Raw genomic sequence first — 19,640 nt, 5'->3', positions numbered from 1 at the left:
GAAATACCCCAAAGTAGGTGACCTCTGTGTCAGCTCCATGGTGATCAGAATAAAATCTAACAGAGACTCTTACTTATGCAAAGGTTTCTGAGCAATTAGTATAAGCCAGGCAGAGTACTGCAGTAGGCGGTGGGATGAAGAGGTCAGGTAGAGCTGAACCTCGTCTAGCTGTGGCACAAAGAGGACCTAGGAAATAGCTGAATGGATTCCTAATATGAAGGGTACAAGGTGCAAATTCACAAACTCAGGCGGGGGTTGAGGGTGTGGATGGAGACAAGAGGAATGAGTCCGCGCTCTCAAGAAACAGCATAGTGGCTGTCACCTGGATTGTTTTAGAATTAGAAATTGGGCTAAAATAAAAGTTTCTGATTTTTCCATCTTCACTACTTAAAACCAAATCACTCAAGAAGCCGAGCATAGAGGGCTGGAGCAATAGAACAGCGGGTAAGGCGTTTGCCCTGCATGCGGCCAAGCCGGGTTCAATTCCCAGCATCCCACATGGTCCTTTAAGCACCGCCAGGAGTAATTCTAAGTGCATAGGCTAGAAGTAACCCCTGTGCATCGCCGGGTGTGACCCAAAAAGCAAAAAAAAAAAAAAAAAAAAAAAGAAGTCGAGCATAAAAGACATGTCGTCAGGGTTTAGGGAAAAATAAATCAAAGAGAAGGTGCTAAGGATAAGAGGAAAAGAAAAAAAGCAATCAGAGTCTCAAGCTATGAACTGACCTTGCAAAATCCCCCAAGACCAGCCAGACAACCTTGTCCGGAAGTGAAAGAGGGAGATGAAGAATGACAGCAGTGGGCACAGCACCTGCCATGCCACAGGGAGTTTGAACCCCAGCACTGCTCCACGGGCACTGAGCACCATTCTGACCGGGCTGGCATTCGGAATACAGAGTGGCACAGCATCCCAACTAAAGTGTGCAAGCCCTGCCTCCAGATATGCAGTCCCTGGTGTGTGCCACAACCAAGTGTGCAAGCCCTGGATCCAAGTGCATGTAACCTCCAGTCACCCCAACAACCGAAAGGGAAAGAAAGGGAGAGAGTCAACTGGGGGTAGAGGGGTGGGGAGGGGATTAGTAATAGGCATTATTAGAAGTACGGAACAACAGAGAGAAGCAAGGGAAAGACTGCAAGCTGCAGTCAGGGGGCAATGCAAGGGGCTGAAGAGTAAAGAGAGAGAGTAAGAAAGTCATGCAATGAGCAGGGAGGATTCCACAGAAAATCTGACAGGCAAAGGAAGGACGAGGCAGAACTATACTCTGAGGGAGAAGCAGTCAAAGCACATAGTTTTTGTCACAATGAGACAGGAACTTAAGTCTTTCTTGGAGGGATCATCAGGCCCTGACATATCGATTTTTGTTGGGTTCGGTTCGGTTTGGTTGGTTGTTTGTTAGCCACACCTGGTGAGGCTCAGAGCATTACTTTTGGCTCTGCACTCAGGAATCACTCCTGGTGGGCTCAGAGGACTATATAGGCTGCTAGGGACCCGACCTGGGCGGGCTTCGTAGCAAACGCACTACATGCTATACTATCGCTCCAGCCCCAGCATAATGTTTTAAGACACAGCAAAAATTCAGATACAGCCAAAAGCTGATCGCTTTCCTACAGAAAAGGGATTATGTGATGAAAGTGAACAACTAAAAAGCAAAGCAGAAAAAATACAGAGGGTACGACCAAGTTCCCGAAGGATGAAAGAGGGGGAGGGAGGGAGAGCTACTGCAAAGGAAGAGAAACTTTTGATTCCTCAGAACAAGACCACCTACAAAAAATGTGTAGAAAGTTACTTTAGAGAAAGTAACTTTCTACATATTTAACTTTGGCAGGGAGTTTGAACCCCAGCACTGCTCCACGGGCACTGAGTTTATGCCAAAGTTAAGGTTACAAAGGTAGATATACCCATTACTTCGGACAGAACAGAAACTATCATCAAGTTATGGGGCTGGAGAGAGAGAGTTGCAGATAATTTGAAGACTGGGCTTAGTCTGGCCCACTGTACCTGGGGGATCTGAATCTACTAGGTTGTGCATTATGTTTCTATTTCAGCATTTGTTCACCAAATGTACATCATAAACAAGAAATAAGAAACATTCCAGTGACATATTTCTTTTCAAGAATCTCATTACCAAATTGTAGGAAAACTAAAGAATGAAAAAAAAATCTCAGGAGGTGGAAAATATGTCATTCTCATTAAATGTTATATGAATTTTTTTCCAATGAGATATAACACACTGACAAAAATTCCACAATGAGGTATAATCAACTGGTGGAAGAATAATTCCCCTTGTCCTCGTACCCATAAATCTGTGGGTGGAGTTTGGAGACATAGTATAGCAGGTGGGATGCTTGCGTTGCATGTGGCTGACCTGGATTTGATCCCCAGCATCCCATATGGGCCCCGAGCCCTACCAGAAATGATCCCTGAGTACAGAACCAGGAGTAAGCTCTGAGCACCACCAGGTATAGCCAAAAAACAGACAGACATATACACAAGTGCATGCATATACACACAAAATCTGTGTGCGTCTGTGAGGGTGAGTGTATGCATACACACACGCGTGTGTTTGGGGTGTGTGTGTGTGTGTGTGTGTGTGTGTGTGTGTGAGAGAGAGAGAGAGAGAGAGAGAGAGAGAGAGAATAAGAGAAAGAAGGTGAAGAGAAGGGTCAATGCCAAAAAGGAAGGTAGTTCAAATGAGAATGCTGACGAGAATGACTTTGTACTTTAATATCTTCCTTTCAGCACAGGGAAACTTTTGCTCCACACACACTGAAGCCTAATAAGTACATTGCTTGAAACTCTATTCTGGAAGGCAATGTTGTTTTGTAAACTTAGGAAGAACTCTCCTAGAGCACATTCTGTTTCATCAGAGAGAAACTTGTTCCCCACTGACTTCATAATCAAGAAGCTTTTGTTCATCCCATTTATATGCCGCATATGCACTCAAATGTGCAGGAGAACAGAACACTTCTCGGCCTTCATACAACACACAACTTAACACTTGCTGAACTAAAGCCATCTTACTTGGCTTCTTCGAAATCTGGGATAGCAACCCAGTGAACAATTGAAATAATATACATAGAATACCTTAAAATAGTATGTTTGAATGATTATTCTCTTAAAAAGGGCAACCTCTGATATTTTAATGATGGAGTAATGAATCTCTTCTAAAAATTACTCACATAAGAACTTAAAAAGCCGTCATTATTCTTAATGAAAACCAAAGTGTCCTGTACAGTTCTTAAGCAATGCTTGATAATACCAGAGATTCTGTCCTACATTAAATACTGATCACATGAGCTCCTAGGCTGAGCAAAACAGGAGCTGGGGTCAGCATTGGACTTGGGACACAGATAATAGTTCACGTCTTAATTACTGGCTGCGTGTCCCTAAACAAGACATTTAACTTGTTTATATAAAATGGAAAAAATAATTAGCCAAATTACAGTTCAGCTACTAGAATGTTTATTGCGGAGCCATAAAAAATGGTAGTTCTAAAATAATATAGACAAAAAAGTAAATAAATAAATAAAATAAAATAATGTAGAGATAGGCAGAACCCTATGCATAGTATCATTAAGGCATAAGGAGAAAGAATGGAAGAATAGTTACCAAAATTATATGTGATGGTTATTTGCTTCCTTTCCAGCTTCTCTGTGATGTGATTACAATATAGAAACAAAGTCATTAAAACTATTCTTTGTGTAAGATGTGGCTCTCGAGGAATAGAGGAATACATTAAATCACCTACACTCAGAACTAAGCTTTGACTATGTGCCAGGAGGCAGGAATGGTACAAACTTAGCACAGTAGAAGTTCAAAGTGAGAGGAGGAATTGTTTGGTTTGGGTTCTGCAGAGGGGAATTAGGGAAGAAAGGTTTCAAGAGAAATGATAGTTTTCACTTAGATTCTAAAGAAAGGGAGGACTTTCTCCAGACACACACACACACACACACACACACACACACACACACACACACATCCCAGGTGGGTTGTAAAGGCAGCAATTCAAAGGTATGTTTTCCAGGAATGATCAGTACCACAACTTAGCCTGGGATGGGATACATGGAGAGACTGTGGCCAAGCTAAAGAATTTCAGCAATCCTTGGGGACACTTTGTGGCATCGGACACCGTTGCATCATTATTCTTGGCCTCTGATTAAGGCTTTACAGGAAATCTGTGTTTTTATGTTCTATAAAACTAAGCAGTGTCCCGGAAACCGTTCATTCATGCAGTAAGGACTTATAAACATTAACCAATCTTCAGGATCTCAGCTCCCTGTATGTTGTCCTAATGGAAATCAAAGGGAAACTCTTAGTTTGAAAGTGGCTGTTGAATAATAGATAGAGCATAAATGGCCAAATCTAAGTTTCTTCCCTAACTTTAACTATTCCTATTGAGAAAGGGGTCCATTCAAGTTGCCTCTGGACATTTATTTTAAGTCTTTGCTCCTGGAGTTCAGAGGAGACCTGTCTCTGTCCTTGAAAATTTAGAAGTCAGAGCTAAATTTCCATTTTTAGCACCGGGGCAAGCAAGAGGCAAGACAGAAAACCTTTACCTATACCGTGAGATAGAATTCACCATGCTAAAAAAAAAAAAATGCTACTCAAAAGCAGATCCCAAGTTTTTAATAAAATCAGAATTGAAGATAAAAGTTTAATGCTTGTTATGCATCAAAATGAAGTAAATATTCAGTATTAGTTTCTCAACAACATCTTGAAATTCATTTGTAAAAATTAATTTACTACAGAACTGAAGGGGAAATTGAGATGCTCAGCCAAAAAAAAATGAATCTACATTTTTTTGTATAAAAATGGTTTCAATCAACTGCACATAATGATTTAATTTTTAGGTAAAAGAATACACTCAAAATACAAATAATAAGTATCTCTTGTTCAATCCACTAATTATTAAATCAAAGACTATTATTTTGGTCTTCAACTCTCATTATTCTCTGCAGTCCTTTCCCTACCCCTGAGTTATCTTCCCTCTCATTATTCTCTTGAGCAAAGATTCAAGGTTGCTATTCTTAGTTCCTCCAAGGGTCAACTTGGCAATTCCAACCTTTTAATTTCCTAAGCCTTCACTTCCAATGTATTGGAACAAAGACAAAAATCTCCCAATTCCCCAACACCACAGAAGGAGAAGCTCGCCCATACTCAAGGCCTCTGGTGTTCTCTGAGTGCTGCACATAGGGTTTTCCATTGGCAAGCCTGTAACAATCCTATTTCTGTATCGTGGGACTATCTCCCAAGATGTGCCATGAGATTAATATTAAACACTGAAAACAATAAAGAGCACCTCATCCAACTGCATGCTAAAATATGGGCTGGAGAGACAGTACAGCAGGTGCCTTGTACACAGCCAACCTGAGTTCGATCCTTGGCATCCCACATGGTCCCCCAAGCAACACCTGAAGTAATTCCTGAATGCAGAGCCAGGAGAACCCCTAAGCACTGCGGGGGGGGGGGGGGGGTTACAAAAATAAATGTGCAATTTACCAAATGTCACAAAACTCAATAAAGTTTTATTTTTAGGAGCTGGAGCAATAGTGGGTAGGGCGTTTGCCTTGCACGCAGCCGACCCAGGTTCTATTCCCAGCATCCCATATGGTCCCCTGAGCACTGCCAGGAGTAATTCCTGAGTGCAATGCCAGGAATAACCCCTGTGCATCACTGGATGTGACCCAAAAGGCAATAAATAAATAAATAAATAAATAAATAAATAAATAAATAAATAAATAAATAAATAAATAAAGTTATATTTTAAAAAAAACAACTAGGTGGGCTGGAGTGATAGTACAGCAGGCAGAGCGTTTGCCTTGCACATGGCCAACCCAGGCTCGACTCCCAGCATCCCATATGGTCCCCTGAGTACCACCAGGGGTAATTCCTGAGTGCAGAACCAGGAGTAACCCCTGTGCATCACCGGGTATGACCTAAAAAGAAAAAAAAAACACCAACAAGGATTCCTTTGTGGAAAATTCAGGTATGTGGAACCTGTGACTGAAAACTCTGGGTTCAACGGAACCGGGAATGGGTGACCACCCCTCATGATCCCCCATGTTTCAAACATCTTGGCAGTCACACCCACAAGCCACCTCTGGCTTGTGCCAGATAATCTTATCAATGGCCAAGATCCAGAGACTCATTGTCCTGCTCTTTCGGGAGAGAACATAAAACAACACATGCTATAGCCATGCTGCTGGATCCTTTAGGGCACCCCATAGGTGAGGGGGTGAAGTCCCTCCCCACTTCACGGGACCCAGCCCTGGCAGCCAAAATACTGGACCTCATACTTCGCACCACTCATATTCTAAGAGTAGTGCAACACATTAGATGGGGTTTAATTTAACAACATATTAGTAGTCTCTTATAAAAGGGCTTAGTGGCCCTGGATGAAATACAATAATCTTCACACACACTCCCCGAAGGAAAGTTTTTCTGGAGCATTTCCAGCGGTTTATTCATAACAAACAAAACAAAATAAATTATTTCGGTTCTGCTTTGGGGCAGGGGTTAGGGTTAAGGATGGAAACATACAAAATATGGTGGTGGGAAGGTGTAATAGTGGTGTTCAAATATTAAATGTAATCAAATATTGTGAACTACTTTATAAAAATAATTTTTAAAAAATCAACTAGGATTCTTAACAATAAAGCCAACCTACCTATTCTCAAATGAAGACAAAGGAATAATCTCAAGAAGGAGAAAATCATCTCAGAATGTATCAGAACATCTTTTCTATATTAGTTAAATAATCCACAGAGGCATAAAGATCTAGTTCATATGCTACCTTTACTTCAGTCTGGGGCAGGGGATGGGAATCTTCAGTTTAAGACAACCAAATAAATGCAAAATTCTACTAGGATCACATAAAAGACTTTCTGATACTCGGAAGGTAATTTCCTGATTAACACAGAGATCAATGATTAAAAATATGCCAAGGTAGGAAATGAAGTCATCATCAGCTGAAAATGTAAAAGTTGGCAATATCTAAAAATCCATTCATTTTGGTTTAGAGCCTTTCCTTCTAACAGTTCTTAAGTAGCTTTTTCATTTATTCAAACGGTATTGATTGAGTCTCCAGGGACAGGCATTGTTCAAGGACCTCAGGAGACCAAAGTGAAAGACAAAAGAGGCTGGTCCTGGGGAGTTCATATTCCAATGGGACACAGGGGTTAGGAGATGGTAACCACTTACAATCGTTTTTATTTTAGAGAGTTAAAAAAGAGTAACGATTGCTATGAAGGAATAGCAACAACATTATTATCATGGTGGGGGGTACATGTCTGGCATGTGTTCTGTCAATTGAACTCTTCCCCAAGAACCCATTATTTCCATTGGAAATTTTGGTCCCTAGGAGACAGTTCTATTACCTTGAGGAGATCAGGCTCAGAGTGACTCAGTTAATAATATGTGGAGAGCTGAGACTTGGACCGGGGATAAGTGGGTTTAGAATTTAAGTTCCCCTCCATCCCCAGGGACCACTCAGTACTGTGTATGAGGAAAGTGGAAGATGAACAACTACTTTTGCTAAGGTGGGAAGCAAAGGGTCAGGATTAGTAACATTTGACCAGAGATCTAAGGAGAAAGAACTATAAGTCTTCTCTTTGACAGTAACTAAAGAGGAAGACTCTATTAGGCCATGCCAATGTCATGCTTCTGGACATAAGAAACAATTATTTTTATATTATTGTAGCAGAGAAAGCAGATTGCTAAATAAATATTATTAGCTGCTGAATAGTCTGGGAAAATGATATTTTATATGAAGACTAGGCACCAAAATTAAATGATTATATAAAAATTTCTAATTTGTCACTCAGCTACAATACTCAATAATGTCTGAAAAACACCCTCCACCCTGTATTTGGCATTTACTTCATTCAAACTTTTTGTTGGCTAAGAATCATGCTATCCTTGTCCAAATGACAGCCAGAGCTGAATAAGTCTACTTCAAATTAATGAAGTTTATAGAGACTGGTATATTTTGAACAAAAAAGATACAGGTTGCGGATTTCTTTTCTGAACTGCATTCAGTCCTTGACAAATACACCCTTTTATTTAAATCCTGGCATAGCATCTTCAAGAATTTCCCGGGTTTCCCCAAGAAACTCTGACCCCCCACTACTCTGCAGCATGTCCAAATCTAGAAAGATCCCAAATCTAAAAAGAATAGAATACACAATCTCTAAGGCTTGACTGCAGAGAGGGGTCTGACATGAGACTCTCCCAAGGGAAAGCGTGAATGTGATCAAGAAGAGAAGCATAATCATAAGATCTTGAGCAAACTAAGCTGGAGATTGCTCTGGACCCAGACCGGGCCAACAACACCGGGGTGCCAGACCTAGAAGGTACAGCCAGCATGCCTTCTCCAGATGGAGCCCCGGCAACACTGAGCTTCTACTAACATGGCTCCAGTATGTGGGACTGGGACATCTGGGACATCTGGGACTGGGACATCTCCAAACCGCGTGGCCACTTATGCAGTTTCCTGATATTTTACGCAACCTTTCCTGATATACAAAATATTTGCTCAGGAGTGGCTCTGCCACCCCTGAGTGTCCATTATCCCAGAGGCACAGAAACCAATCTCAGAAATGCAGTGGCTGCTGGCAGATATACTCCTGGACTCTGAATTAAGCTACAGCCTCGTGCAGCTTTGGGAGGGGAAAGGTTTCTGTCCCTTGGCCTTTTTCCCCTGGACAGCATGGTGACCGCCAACATACAGAACCAACTGGACAGAGAGGTAGGAGTTTGCAGTGATGGGACGGGATGCATGGGGAATCTTGCAATGGGGGAGGCAGAACTGACCCTGCCTCCTGCCCAAATGAGACCCCGAGCTGTCGCCCATGAACAGCTCCTCTGCTCCTGAACAGCCATGATCCCAGTGCCGCAGAAACCAATCTCGAAATGCAGCGGCTGCTGGCAGAAATACCTCTGGACCTAATATCAGAATTCCAAAACTGGGCGGACGCTTTCGCGACCACGCAACATCATATGCTCTTTGTTACCAATAATAGAAAACGTACAATCTAATGATGCCATTCCAACAGGTCTGACTGTTGGGGGAAAAACTCCAAATAATGATAGTGAGTTTCCTGTTGAAAATTGAATGCAACCAAAGTAAGGAAAGAGTAAAGTGAAAATCATCTGCCACACAGGCAGAGGGGGAGTGAGAGGGGGGTATGCTGGGGTTATTGGTGGTGGAACATGTGCACTGGTGAAGGGATGGGTATTTGAGCATAGTATGACTGAGACTCGATCCTAAAAGCCCTGTAACTGTTCTCACAGCGACTCAATTAAATAAATAAATAAATAAATAAATTTTTTTAATTTTTAAAAAATTTTTTAAAAGAATTAGCTAAAACACTGTTCAGGAGAAAATTTATCATGAGGGAATAAAGTTTCTGGTAATGTGTAATGCACAAATAAATGGAAAGTCAACTCAAAAAAAAAAAGATCTTGAGCAAACATACTGAAGAACAAAGCATGAAGCCCTAATTTATATGGCATTCTTGCCCCTGAACATTCCAACCGGATTTCCCTTCCCCATTCAAATCTTGAAGAGTTTTGAGCTTTAATAAAATGCCACCTGTTTGCAAGTCACTATACCACCCCCACCATTTCATCAACTCCTACCATGGGCGGGGATCACAGCCACTGGATGGGAGTTGAGAAAGACAAGAAAGGAAAGGAAGCAGACTCTCCCTGTAGCACTTCTCACTCCCAGTCCTCCACTTGCCCAAATCTGAGGCTCAGCGTCTCTCCGAGTGACCCCCTTCCCCCCCGCCCCCACATTTCAGAGCTCGAAGAAATACCTCTGAGCCCAGTTTCACAGACCTAGGTCCCCAGGCCCATCTGTGGGGCACAGGGGTGGAGCTCAATGGTAGAACACTTCTCTTGTGCAGGTGAGGCCCTGGGTTTGATTCCCAGTACCAAAGGGCTCCCAGAGCACTGAGTCGGGATTAGTCCCTGAATATCACCAGGCGAGGTCACAGAACAAAACCAGAGTTTCTTTCCTGGGCACTTTCACTAGTCAAGTTAAGTAGGAGGAGTGCAGGAGTTTGAGCTTCTGCTGACAGACGCGCAGCAAAAGGTGTGGCCCTGGAAACTCCAAATTCGCTCATTCCCCTCCTCATAGCAGAGCATTACAACATCGCAGCTGCAGCTGATCCAGGCTCCAAACCACAAATACAGCCTGACCAGGGCATCCGAGGTACACCGTAGACCTTTGGGGTCTGAATGTTCCGGTCACCTCAGCAGGTAAATCTAGTTTTCTCTCTACCTATTACTCATTCACCAACATAACTCAGCATGAACATGCACTGGCCACCTCCCTTGGGTGAGGCCACTAGAAGTTACTGTGCCAAATTTCCTCTGCACACAGTGGGCACCCTGTACTGCAATATCGTTAGAGAGGCCAACTACATTATTCCATGAGATCTTCCTTAAAAACTGCTCCTCTAGAGTGGGAAAACTGTGGGAACAGTTTTTGGCAACATTATGGAAAAAAAAGGCAAAAGCACCAGATCCTTACAGTCTGAACTGCAGGTTTATAAGATGTACGAAAATGATTTACACAGGAAGTTTTGTGGCAGTCTTTGTGCAGTGAAACGTTTCTGGGTTCTTGGGGGAAGAGTTCAATTGGGAGAGCACATGCCAGACATCTACCCCACCCCCGTGCACCCATCAAACACACCTGCCACCTGATATGACAGGATGTGCTCTCGCCCCACACCAGCACTGCCGAGTTATATGTAGCCCAAACCCATCGATGGGTATGGCACCTATTTCTAAAAAATTAATAAATGGAACTGGAGAGAGAGAGTAGGGCACCTGCCTTGCAAATAGCTAACCCGACCCAGGTTCAGTCCCATGCACCCCACGTGACCCCCTCTCTCCCAAGCCCTGCGATGGGTGATCCCTGAGCAGAGTCAAAAGTCAGTCCTGAGTGTCACCAGGTTTCACTTCAAAACAAACAAGCAAAATAGATTAATGGAAAAGGCTTAATGGTTTGAAGAACAGGAAAAAGAAAAACGCTATTCAAGAAAAAAGTCCCAGTTTCCTGTTACTACAGTAGCCTTTACATACTGAAGACTGTCTTCTATGACAGTCTGTACTTTTTTTTTCTTTTTTTGCTTTTTGGGTCACATCCCGAGATGCAGAGGGGTCACTCCTGCCTCTGCACTCAGGAATTACCCCTGGCGGTGCTCAGGGGACCGTATGAGATGCTGGGAATCAAACCTGGATTGGCCGAGTGTGAGGCAAATGCCCTACCTGCTGTGCTATCACCCCAGCCCCAACAGTCTGTACTTCAAATAGTTCCATTTTGGTAGGCTGCTACTGAAATCTGCCTCCACTTTATTCTCCTAAAGGCTAAACCAGGTGTCACTGAGCTCCAGATGTTTTGCTCCCCATCAGAAACTTCACTCTTATGGCAAGACAGCAAAGAAATGTTCCGTCTCCTAACGATAGATGATTTGTTTACCTTGTCTCAACTGGCAAAATTCTGGTTCAACTGGGGAAATACGTGCTTGAAAGAAAAGAAACAGAGAAAGAAAATACTTTCCACTTGGGCAGAAGTTTATCTTTCCAACATAAGTCATAGCAAATAATCCTCAGGACTTGAGTGACTCTGAGTGACTCTCTGGATTTGGCTTGGGTGGAGCTTTTTTGCCCAATCGTGCAATTCTACACCTGCCCAATAACAAAAATACAGCAACGCTTTTCCATGCATCATGAACCAAGTATTGGCATGTAATATTGATAAAGCCTAACAAGTAAAGACAGGCTTTCATTACTAAACTTGTGCTTACCCATGCTGTTCAGAGTATCTATTCAAACACTTGGAAGTGCTTGTAATTTTCCATGACCCACAGTTAGAATATAGAACTAATATACAAAAAAAGACTGCCTGAAAGTTAAGCATTAGTTTTCCTGTTGTTTACTTTCAATAAATAAATAAATAAAAAGAACCTCCAATAAACAGGAACATCTGAAAGGCCTGGATAAGGATCCAGGCCTCTACATGGTTTGAATTACGTTTCCTTGGATATACGGTAGTCAAACTAAATTTTTTATGAAAACTTTGGCAATTTCACCATCTATGAAGGAAATTGGGTGCTGGCTACGATGGCATGATTTGTCATTTTAGCTTTCAGAATCATGCCAAAACAAATTATTTAGACAAAAAAAAAGTAAAAATATGACGCTAGCTTTTCTTTCTTTCTTTTTTGGACCATAACCAACAGTGTTGAGGGCTATTCCCACTGTAGTAATGGGACTGAATCTAAGGTTTCCATACATACAGTCCGAACCCATAGCTCCCGCATACAAAGCATATGCTCTAGCCCTACGCGCGAACTCCCCAGACCCTAGAGATAAATGCTGTGGTATTAGCAATATTATCTTCAAAATCACAGACAATAGGCACCTTGTCTCTTTTGGCTTTTAAAGATGCTCTTCCTGCCATAAACATGCACCTCTGTCATGACTTTCAGTTAGTCCTTCTTTACCCACTACCCAGGGATCCAATAAGACCTCACTTTCATCCCAAAGCCTTCTGAGGCCTCGTCTGGCTGTCTGGGTTGTGTTTCATCCTTTGAAAAAGCCTTTGATTTGTTTCCCAGACTTACTAAAGGACATGAGGAGGAGGATCTGTAACGTAACCCAGGCCTATTATAAATGATAACTTCCTAGCTTATATTTAATCTGCGCTATTCTTTATAGGAATATAGTCATGTTAGTTTATTCTTTGAAAAGGCTTCCCTGAATCTGAATCCCCACCCTGAGTAAACTGATTGTTAAAGGGGAGAGGACTAGGCATTTGCTGGTCATTCCTTTGATACGTACTTAATGTCCACAAGTCACCATTCTAGTTCTGATGATAGATATGGCAAATAAGGACAGAAACCATAAACAACAAAAAAAGAAACACTCAAGTCTCACCTCTCTCCCACCATTTTTGATCCCCTGGTCTGGTAAATAGAGGAGAACTCCTAGGAGCAGCACAGACACTGATAAGAAGCATACAGAACATTTAAGGAGATGCCGGAAAGCGTTGAGTAGAAAAAAAAAAAAAAGAGTTTCAGAGTCTTCAACCACTGGAGGCAACTTTCAAATCTATCAAATCACCTGGAATGGGGCAATGCCAGTATCTGGTGGTCTGGGGACTTTTTAATACTTTTTAGTAAGCTAAACTTTTATTTTTGCCCATTTCCCAGTTTTACAGTGGCAAAATTGACATATAACCTTCTAGTAGTTTAAGGTCTACTGCACAATGATGTGATATGTACATAATGATGGTGAGAAAGTCTTCACATTCAAATTGCAAAACTGAGTTACATTTACTAGGCTGAAGAACATGATTCAAGTTTCTACAGATTAACTCACCTCAACATAGGAAATTGGAAATATTCCTATTTTGTCTGCCAGCATTCCTTCTGCCCAGTTCTCGTCCACTCTGCGTATCACAGTCAGAACATCATCCTAAAGAAACAGGAGATATTAGTCTACCTGATCCCTCTAAGATTAGTGCTGAAATGTCTTTTCAATTTAAAGGGAATCAAGTTTAGAGCACAATTAAAATATATATATACATATATATATATACACACACGCACACACACATATATATCACTGTATCACTGTCATCCCGTTGTTCATCAGTTTACTCGAGTAGGCACCAGTAATGTCTCTATTACACTCAACCCTGAGATTTTAGCAGCCTCTCTTTGCTGTCTTTCCCAACAATTGGAGGCTCTTTCAGGGTCAGGGGAATGAGACCTATCGCTACTGTTTTTGGCATATTGTATACGCCACAGGTAGCTTGCCAGGCTCTGCCGTGTGGGTGGGATACTCTCGGTAGCTTGCCGGGCTCTCCGAGAGGTATGTATATATCTTTTATTGTATTTGGGATATGAATATGTCATGGGAAGCTTGCAAGGCTCTCCCATGAGGGCAACAGATATATACAGAGGTATATATAAATATATATATATATATATATATATATATATATATATATATATTATGGCAAATCTTTCTAACATGAATCCAATGTTTTCCTGAACTAAATAAGAGATCCTTAAACTTCTATGAGTTAAAAAAAATGCTCAGAACATTGCTGGAAACCTACCTTAGGTGGGCAAACATAAGGACTCCCACCTTCTCCTTTTCAAGTGTATGAACTGCACTATGGGGTTGGTCCAACAAGGGGGTAGTACCAAGCACTCTGGGAACCCCAACTAAGCAGCAATTGTCAATAACCCAGTTATGTCTTTCAGAGCATTGTAAAGTCAAGAACCCCTTCTGAACAAAGCGTTCATATGCTTATTTTGCTTAGATCCACAAGCTAAACTTTCAAATGCTACTATTCCAGTCTTATAAACTTTTCTTTTAGTCTAATCCTCTGGTTTTGTTCAGTTTCTCTCTACTAATATATAATGTATCAAATGCTCTCATTTTGTTTACTTTTCCCTTGGGGGCCATACCCCGAAATGCTCAGGGCTTATTCCTGGCTTGGCTCAGGGAACCACATGTGGTACCAAAGATTGAACTTGTGTCAGTCACGTGTAAGGCAAAGGACCCTACATGCTGTACTTTCTCACTGCCCCCACATGCCTCACATAAGTGTATATTCTACTGTATTTCTTTACAAAATACACACTATTCTGCTCAAAGTTCCAGATTTTTATCAGTTGTTATATTCCTTTATGGTTTTTGGCCAGGAAATCTACATATAAAACAAGCAAATAATGATGTTTCATTTTGCTATTCATAACTCAGTGACTTAAAATTCCAGAGTGGCACACACCCCTCTAAGTAGCTTAGAATCAAACAGTCTCTAAATACGAAAATAACACCACAAAGAGCATCAACGAAAACTATCTTTCCTGTAGAACAGTCAGTGCACAAAAGTACTTTCTCTGTGACTTGAAGAAGGGCTGTTTCCAGGTATTTGCAGAAGCACAATTTTTTTTTGCAAAAGGACGCAAAGCAACAGACACAGAACAGCCGATGGCAAATGGGGATTATCTCGCTCCAAGCTTACCTTTGAAAATGGAAGGCAATCTTTGTCTGCTTCCTTGTCTTTCACTTCAAAGTCGTAAAGTGCTTTGCACTGAGGTGGGGGCTGAGGTAAGGGTTTGATGATCTGCACGAAGTTGGTGGGGAAAAAGCCATGGATTCCGTTGACTTCCCCATGGTACCAATTCTCATCCACCTGTCGCCGCAAAATGATGATATCGCCTTTGCTGAACTTAAGGTCTCCGGGCTCCTTCCCCTCGTAGTTGTATAATGCTTTGGCACATGGTAACTGAGGTATGCCCTTAAGGAGAGAAATGAGTTTTAATGAAAGAACGATCTTTAAATGTCTTAAAATTTGACTATATGTATCATATTTGTTCTTTTTTTTTTTTGCTTTTTGGGTCACACCCGGCGATCAAACCCGGGTCGGCCACGTGCAAGGCAAATGCCCTACCCGCTGTACTGTAACTGTAACTCCAGCCCCTGTTCTTAAGGCAAAGTCAAACCAGGACTCTGCTCTATAGGGAAAATATCACATAAATAAATGAAACCAATAACAACCCCCCCCACAAGAAAGGAAAAAACCAAAACAACCTATAAATGAGTGGGGAAAACATTCAAAGGGGGGGACACATGCTTTGCATGTGCAAGGCCCCAAGTCATTTCCCCAACCATGAGCACTGCCCAGTGTGACCCTGGTGACCGCCCCCCCACCTCCCGGTACAACTGAGTCCAAGCACCAAACTATGAGGCCTACAATGCCTGCCCTCGTATTGGCAAGAGTGGCTAATACATCTAGTAAGGCCCCACCTACCAATAAATAAATAAACTTAAATCTAAGTTTCTAAAAAAAAAAAAAAAAACTGTAACTGTCCATCACAGGAAATAGTGAACACAGGGGCCTAAGAGATAGTACAGTTGCCTAGCAAACAGCTGACCAAGGTTCTATCTTGCACTTCAGATGGAGCCCCCAAGTCCTGCCAGAAGGGACCCCTGAGCAGAGCCAGGAGTAAGCCCTAAGCAACACCAGGTATGGCCCCCAAACAAAATACAAACAACAACAACAACAAAAAGAGAACACAAACAAATGTCACAATGAGGTAAGAAGAGCAGACCGTCCATTTGCCATTTAATGTCCCATTCCTAAGTTTAATTCCATAGGGCTCTTGCCTTTTTCAAGCTTTTAGTAAGACAGATGCATCTGGCTCCCTGGTGTAAAATTCAAAAACTCAGAAAACGAGGAACAAAAGTTAAGACACAAGCTACTTTGTAAAGTAGAAGTAACACAAAGCACTAGGAAGATTAAATAATAGACAAATCATGAATTTGGTTACTGCTCATAAACAGTATTAAAAAATCAGATTAGCTTTGAAGCCAAACCTCTACTCTTTTAAGGGGGATGGTAGATCTTATTTCTTCATGAGCCCAATAACTATGGTTGACGACCTATGCCATGCCAGGGTGTGGATTACAACAGTGAATAGGGTCACCCTAGCCGGTGCCTCTCCAAGTTTGTAACAAGCTCTATACCATCACTCAACTTTACACTTTCCTGGGCAGAGAGCACCATTAGGCTGATACACTAATAGATGAGGTTTTAAATGTTACTGCATTACATTATAGCTTTAAATGACAGACTTAAAAATGTGTGTGTAGCCCCAAGGCAATCTAATCATCACACAGATTAAATATAATACTTCCCTGTGGCATTGGAGAAACCCATTCCTGAGCATCAGTTGTCACTTTAAGAAGATCTCTGGCCTCCAAGGGACCCTGTTGCCTATCACTGATTTGGAGAATAAATGGCAAATCAGACATTTCTAGAGTAATCTGCTGAATGTGATTATTGGACTCCCGCCTTTTACATCCTTATTCCTTGATCCATTTATTCAGAAAACATTTATCGAGCTCTTTACTTTTTAACCAGGCAATGTACTAGAACCAAGGTTTTAAAGAGTACAGTTCTGGTCCTGCAAAAAAAGATATTAGGAAGGCTTCAAAATGAGTAGTGAATACGAGAGGAGAGAAAGGGTAGAGGAGCCAAGAGCAGGGATCTCGAGGGTTTCATGGGTGGGAAAACGAATCATTCTTTTCGGGGAAGAAAATCGTGTGCCAAGGCTTAAAGGATACAGAAGAACTTAGCCAGACAGCTTGGGATTGGAAGAAGACAGAGAAAGGCAGAGGTGACAGCACCAACAAAGAACTGCAACACGTTGTGTAGAGGGTCTGGGGTGTCATAAAGAAGGCAACTCAATGGAGGGTATATAGGGGCAGAAAGTATAGGAGAAGTAGGCAGAGGGAGCAGAAAGCATCTTAGAGGAGAGCAATTTAAGGAGTTTCCCATCGCTGGATCCTTCAGACATCAATGAGCCACTTGTGGGTTTGAAGCACAGATGGCCATGAGTAAAACGGGGTGCACCCTCAGCCAATCAGTATGAACAGGTGAACAGGGTGTTAAACACAAAGCACAGATTTACACTAGACAACCTGTTTAAAAGATGTTTGGCTCTTTTTTTGGTTGTTATTTGGGGGTGGGGTAGATACACATTTGGCAATGCTCAGGGATTAGTTCTGGCTCTGTGGATTATATGTAATCCTAGGGATCAAATCAGGGTGTACTGCATGCAAGGCAAGCTCCCCGAAGCCTGGCTTCGTTTGATCTTTTCAGTAAAGTAGATCAGTAGGAAATAATACTCACAAGACTCTTCCTAAATCCCCAAAATGGAGCTCAAATTTTATACTGTGATGGCAATAACAACAAAAAATTAATAATATTTTTAAAAATGAGTGTGGTTTCTAGTCTGACCTCCTCACAGGCCAGTCTTTATTTTTTTCTTTTGTAAACTTCTTCTTCGGCTTATGCAGAATAACCAATTCCTGGCTCTCCAAATGCTACTGGCAATTGTCTACACTTGGCATGACCCACGTAGAGTTGTGGTTGGTCTGAGAGAAGTCAATGCTCTGGAAAGACAGGAGAGGAAGCTTCTAGAACTTCTGACACCCTCATGTGCCCTCTGGCTTTTGGGCACTGACTTAAGATCTTGCCTCTCTGGGGGCTGGAGCGATAGCACAGCGGGTAGGGCATTTGCCTTGCATGTGGCTGACCCGGGTTCAATTCCCAGCATCCCATAGGGTCCCCTGAGCACTGCCAGGGGTAGTTATTGAGTGCAGAGCCAGAAGTAACCCCTATGCATTGCCAGGTGTGACTCAAAAAGAAAAAAAAAAAATCTTGCCTCTCAATGGCATCACTCCTGCTGGGCAGCCTCAATCCCACTCTGCAATGAGTCTGCAGCTTCTCCAGAAGAGAAATGCCCACCTGGGGTTTCACCCTCCTGTGCACCACGATCTCAGTGCACCCAGAGTCCAATTCTGTAGAAGAGGAAATTCTACATTTTTGTATTTCCTCAGAGATGCCTCCTTTGCTGTACCAATTGGGGATCACAGTTTAACAGTCTTACCCAAGCCAGGTTTGAGAAAAATAACAGTCACTGTTAATATACAGTAGACTTTCCTAGGAGTGGGTGAGACAGAACCCTGTCAGCATCAAGGACTGTCGGCATCAACCAACTCTTGGATCGGAGCTGACGAGACCGTGATCTGGCTGTGCAGGCTGAAGATGGAAGCCAGTTCCAGAGCTGAAGTGGCCAGGTGCAAAGCCTAGCATTCAGTCACTGTCTAGCTGTTTGTTCTGAGGAAGGATAGTGGACCTCTCTGTGTCTGTGTCTTCATCTGGGTTGTTGGATAGATTTCAAGAATTAATGTATGTAAGCCCCTCTAAATGGCCCAGCAGGCAGTATGCTGCATGTGTGAGCTATCATTACATCATCATCCCATCACTGCCACCATCACCACCACCACCACCATCATCATCATCATCATCATCATCATCATCCACCTCATCACCACCATCACACAGCGTGAAACGCCTGCTCACCGGTGCAACACAGCACCTGAAAATGAATCTGTCTCTCCACAGCTGGAGGCTTTTCCTTTTGGACGAATTCACAGAGCAATTACACTTTTGATAGATATTCACCATATAACAATGCAAAGAATGTTCCTCCTAGGAAGTGTCGAGGAAAATGTGCATTTCTGAAACACACATTTGTTTTCTGAGTGGAATCCATTCATCTTCTGGTTGAACAGAAGAAATTACAAATTCACTGACATGCACCGTTTAATAGGGGATGGCATTTTAGATGTGGCTGTAGCTCATCTTGACAGCACTAATGTAAAGGCATTGGAAGCCGGCATGAATTAATTGAAAATCCTATTACCAACTCAGTGACAAATAACTCTATTCAGCATTATGGCCTGTTCTCCCGATTTTTCCCCCACTTCAATTAGCTCTTTTTGACCCCCTCTGTCCAAGTTCATGCCAGCCAAATTTGGGCACAAAAATACAGACATAGCACTCTCTTAGAAACCATTCTGCACTGCTGCTTGAGGAGATCTGTAAAATTCCAAAGAAACCACAGTATGGTTCTTTCTGAGACATACTGATGTGGTAACTAAAGGAATTTATTTCTTTACAGATCTCTTTCACACACCAGTGGTCTAATGGACTTATTAACTTTTCCACCGAAGCAAATCTATTAGAGTTTTCTAAAGTCAT

The 19,640-nt window shown here is 42.1% G+C and overlaps 1 protein-coding gene across 1 annotated transcript in view; it reads right to left on the bottom strand.

Moving 5' to 3' along the window:
- SH3RF1 (SH3 domain containing ring finger 1) overlaps nt 1–19,640 on the bottom strand; it is a 181,323-nt gene that overhangs the window by 56,279 nt on the left and 105,404 nt on the right. Inside the window, exons 3-4 of the mRNA XM_055145107.1 lie at nt 15,051–15,326; nt 13,391–13,486 (exon numbers count right to left, since the gene is read on the bottom strand). Coding sequence (XP_055001082.1) covers nt 13,391–13,486; nt 15,051–15,326 — 372 coding nt within the window. The remainder of the gene's footprint in view (nt 1–13,390; nt 13,487–15,050; nt 15,327–19,640) is intronic.

This window comes from Sorex araneus, chromosome 1 (assembly GCF_027595985.1).
Source record: "Sorex araneus isolate mSorAra2 chromosome 1, mSorAra2.pri, whole genome shotgun sequence".
In the NCBI taxonomy this organism is placed as follows: Eukaryota; Metazoa; Chordata; class Mammalia; order Eulipotyphla; family Soricidae; genus Sorex; species Sorex araneus.
Note: the sequence above shows the minus strand (reverse complement) of the source record. Positions and strands in the feature narration are given on the sequence as shown.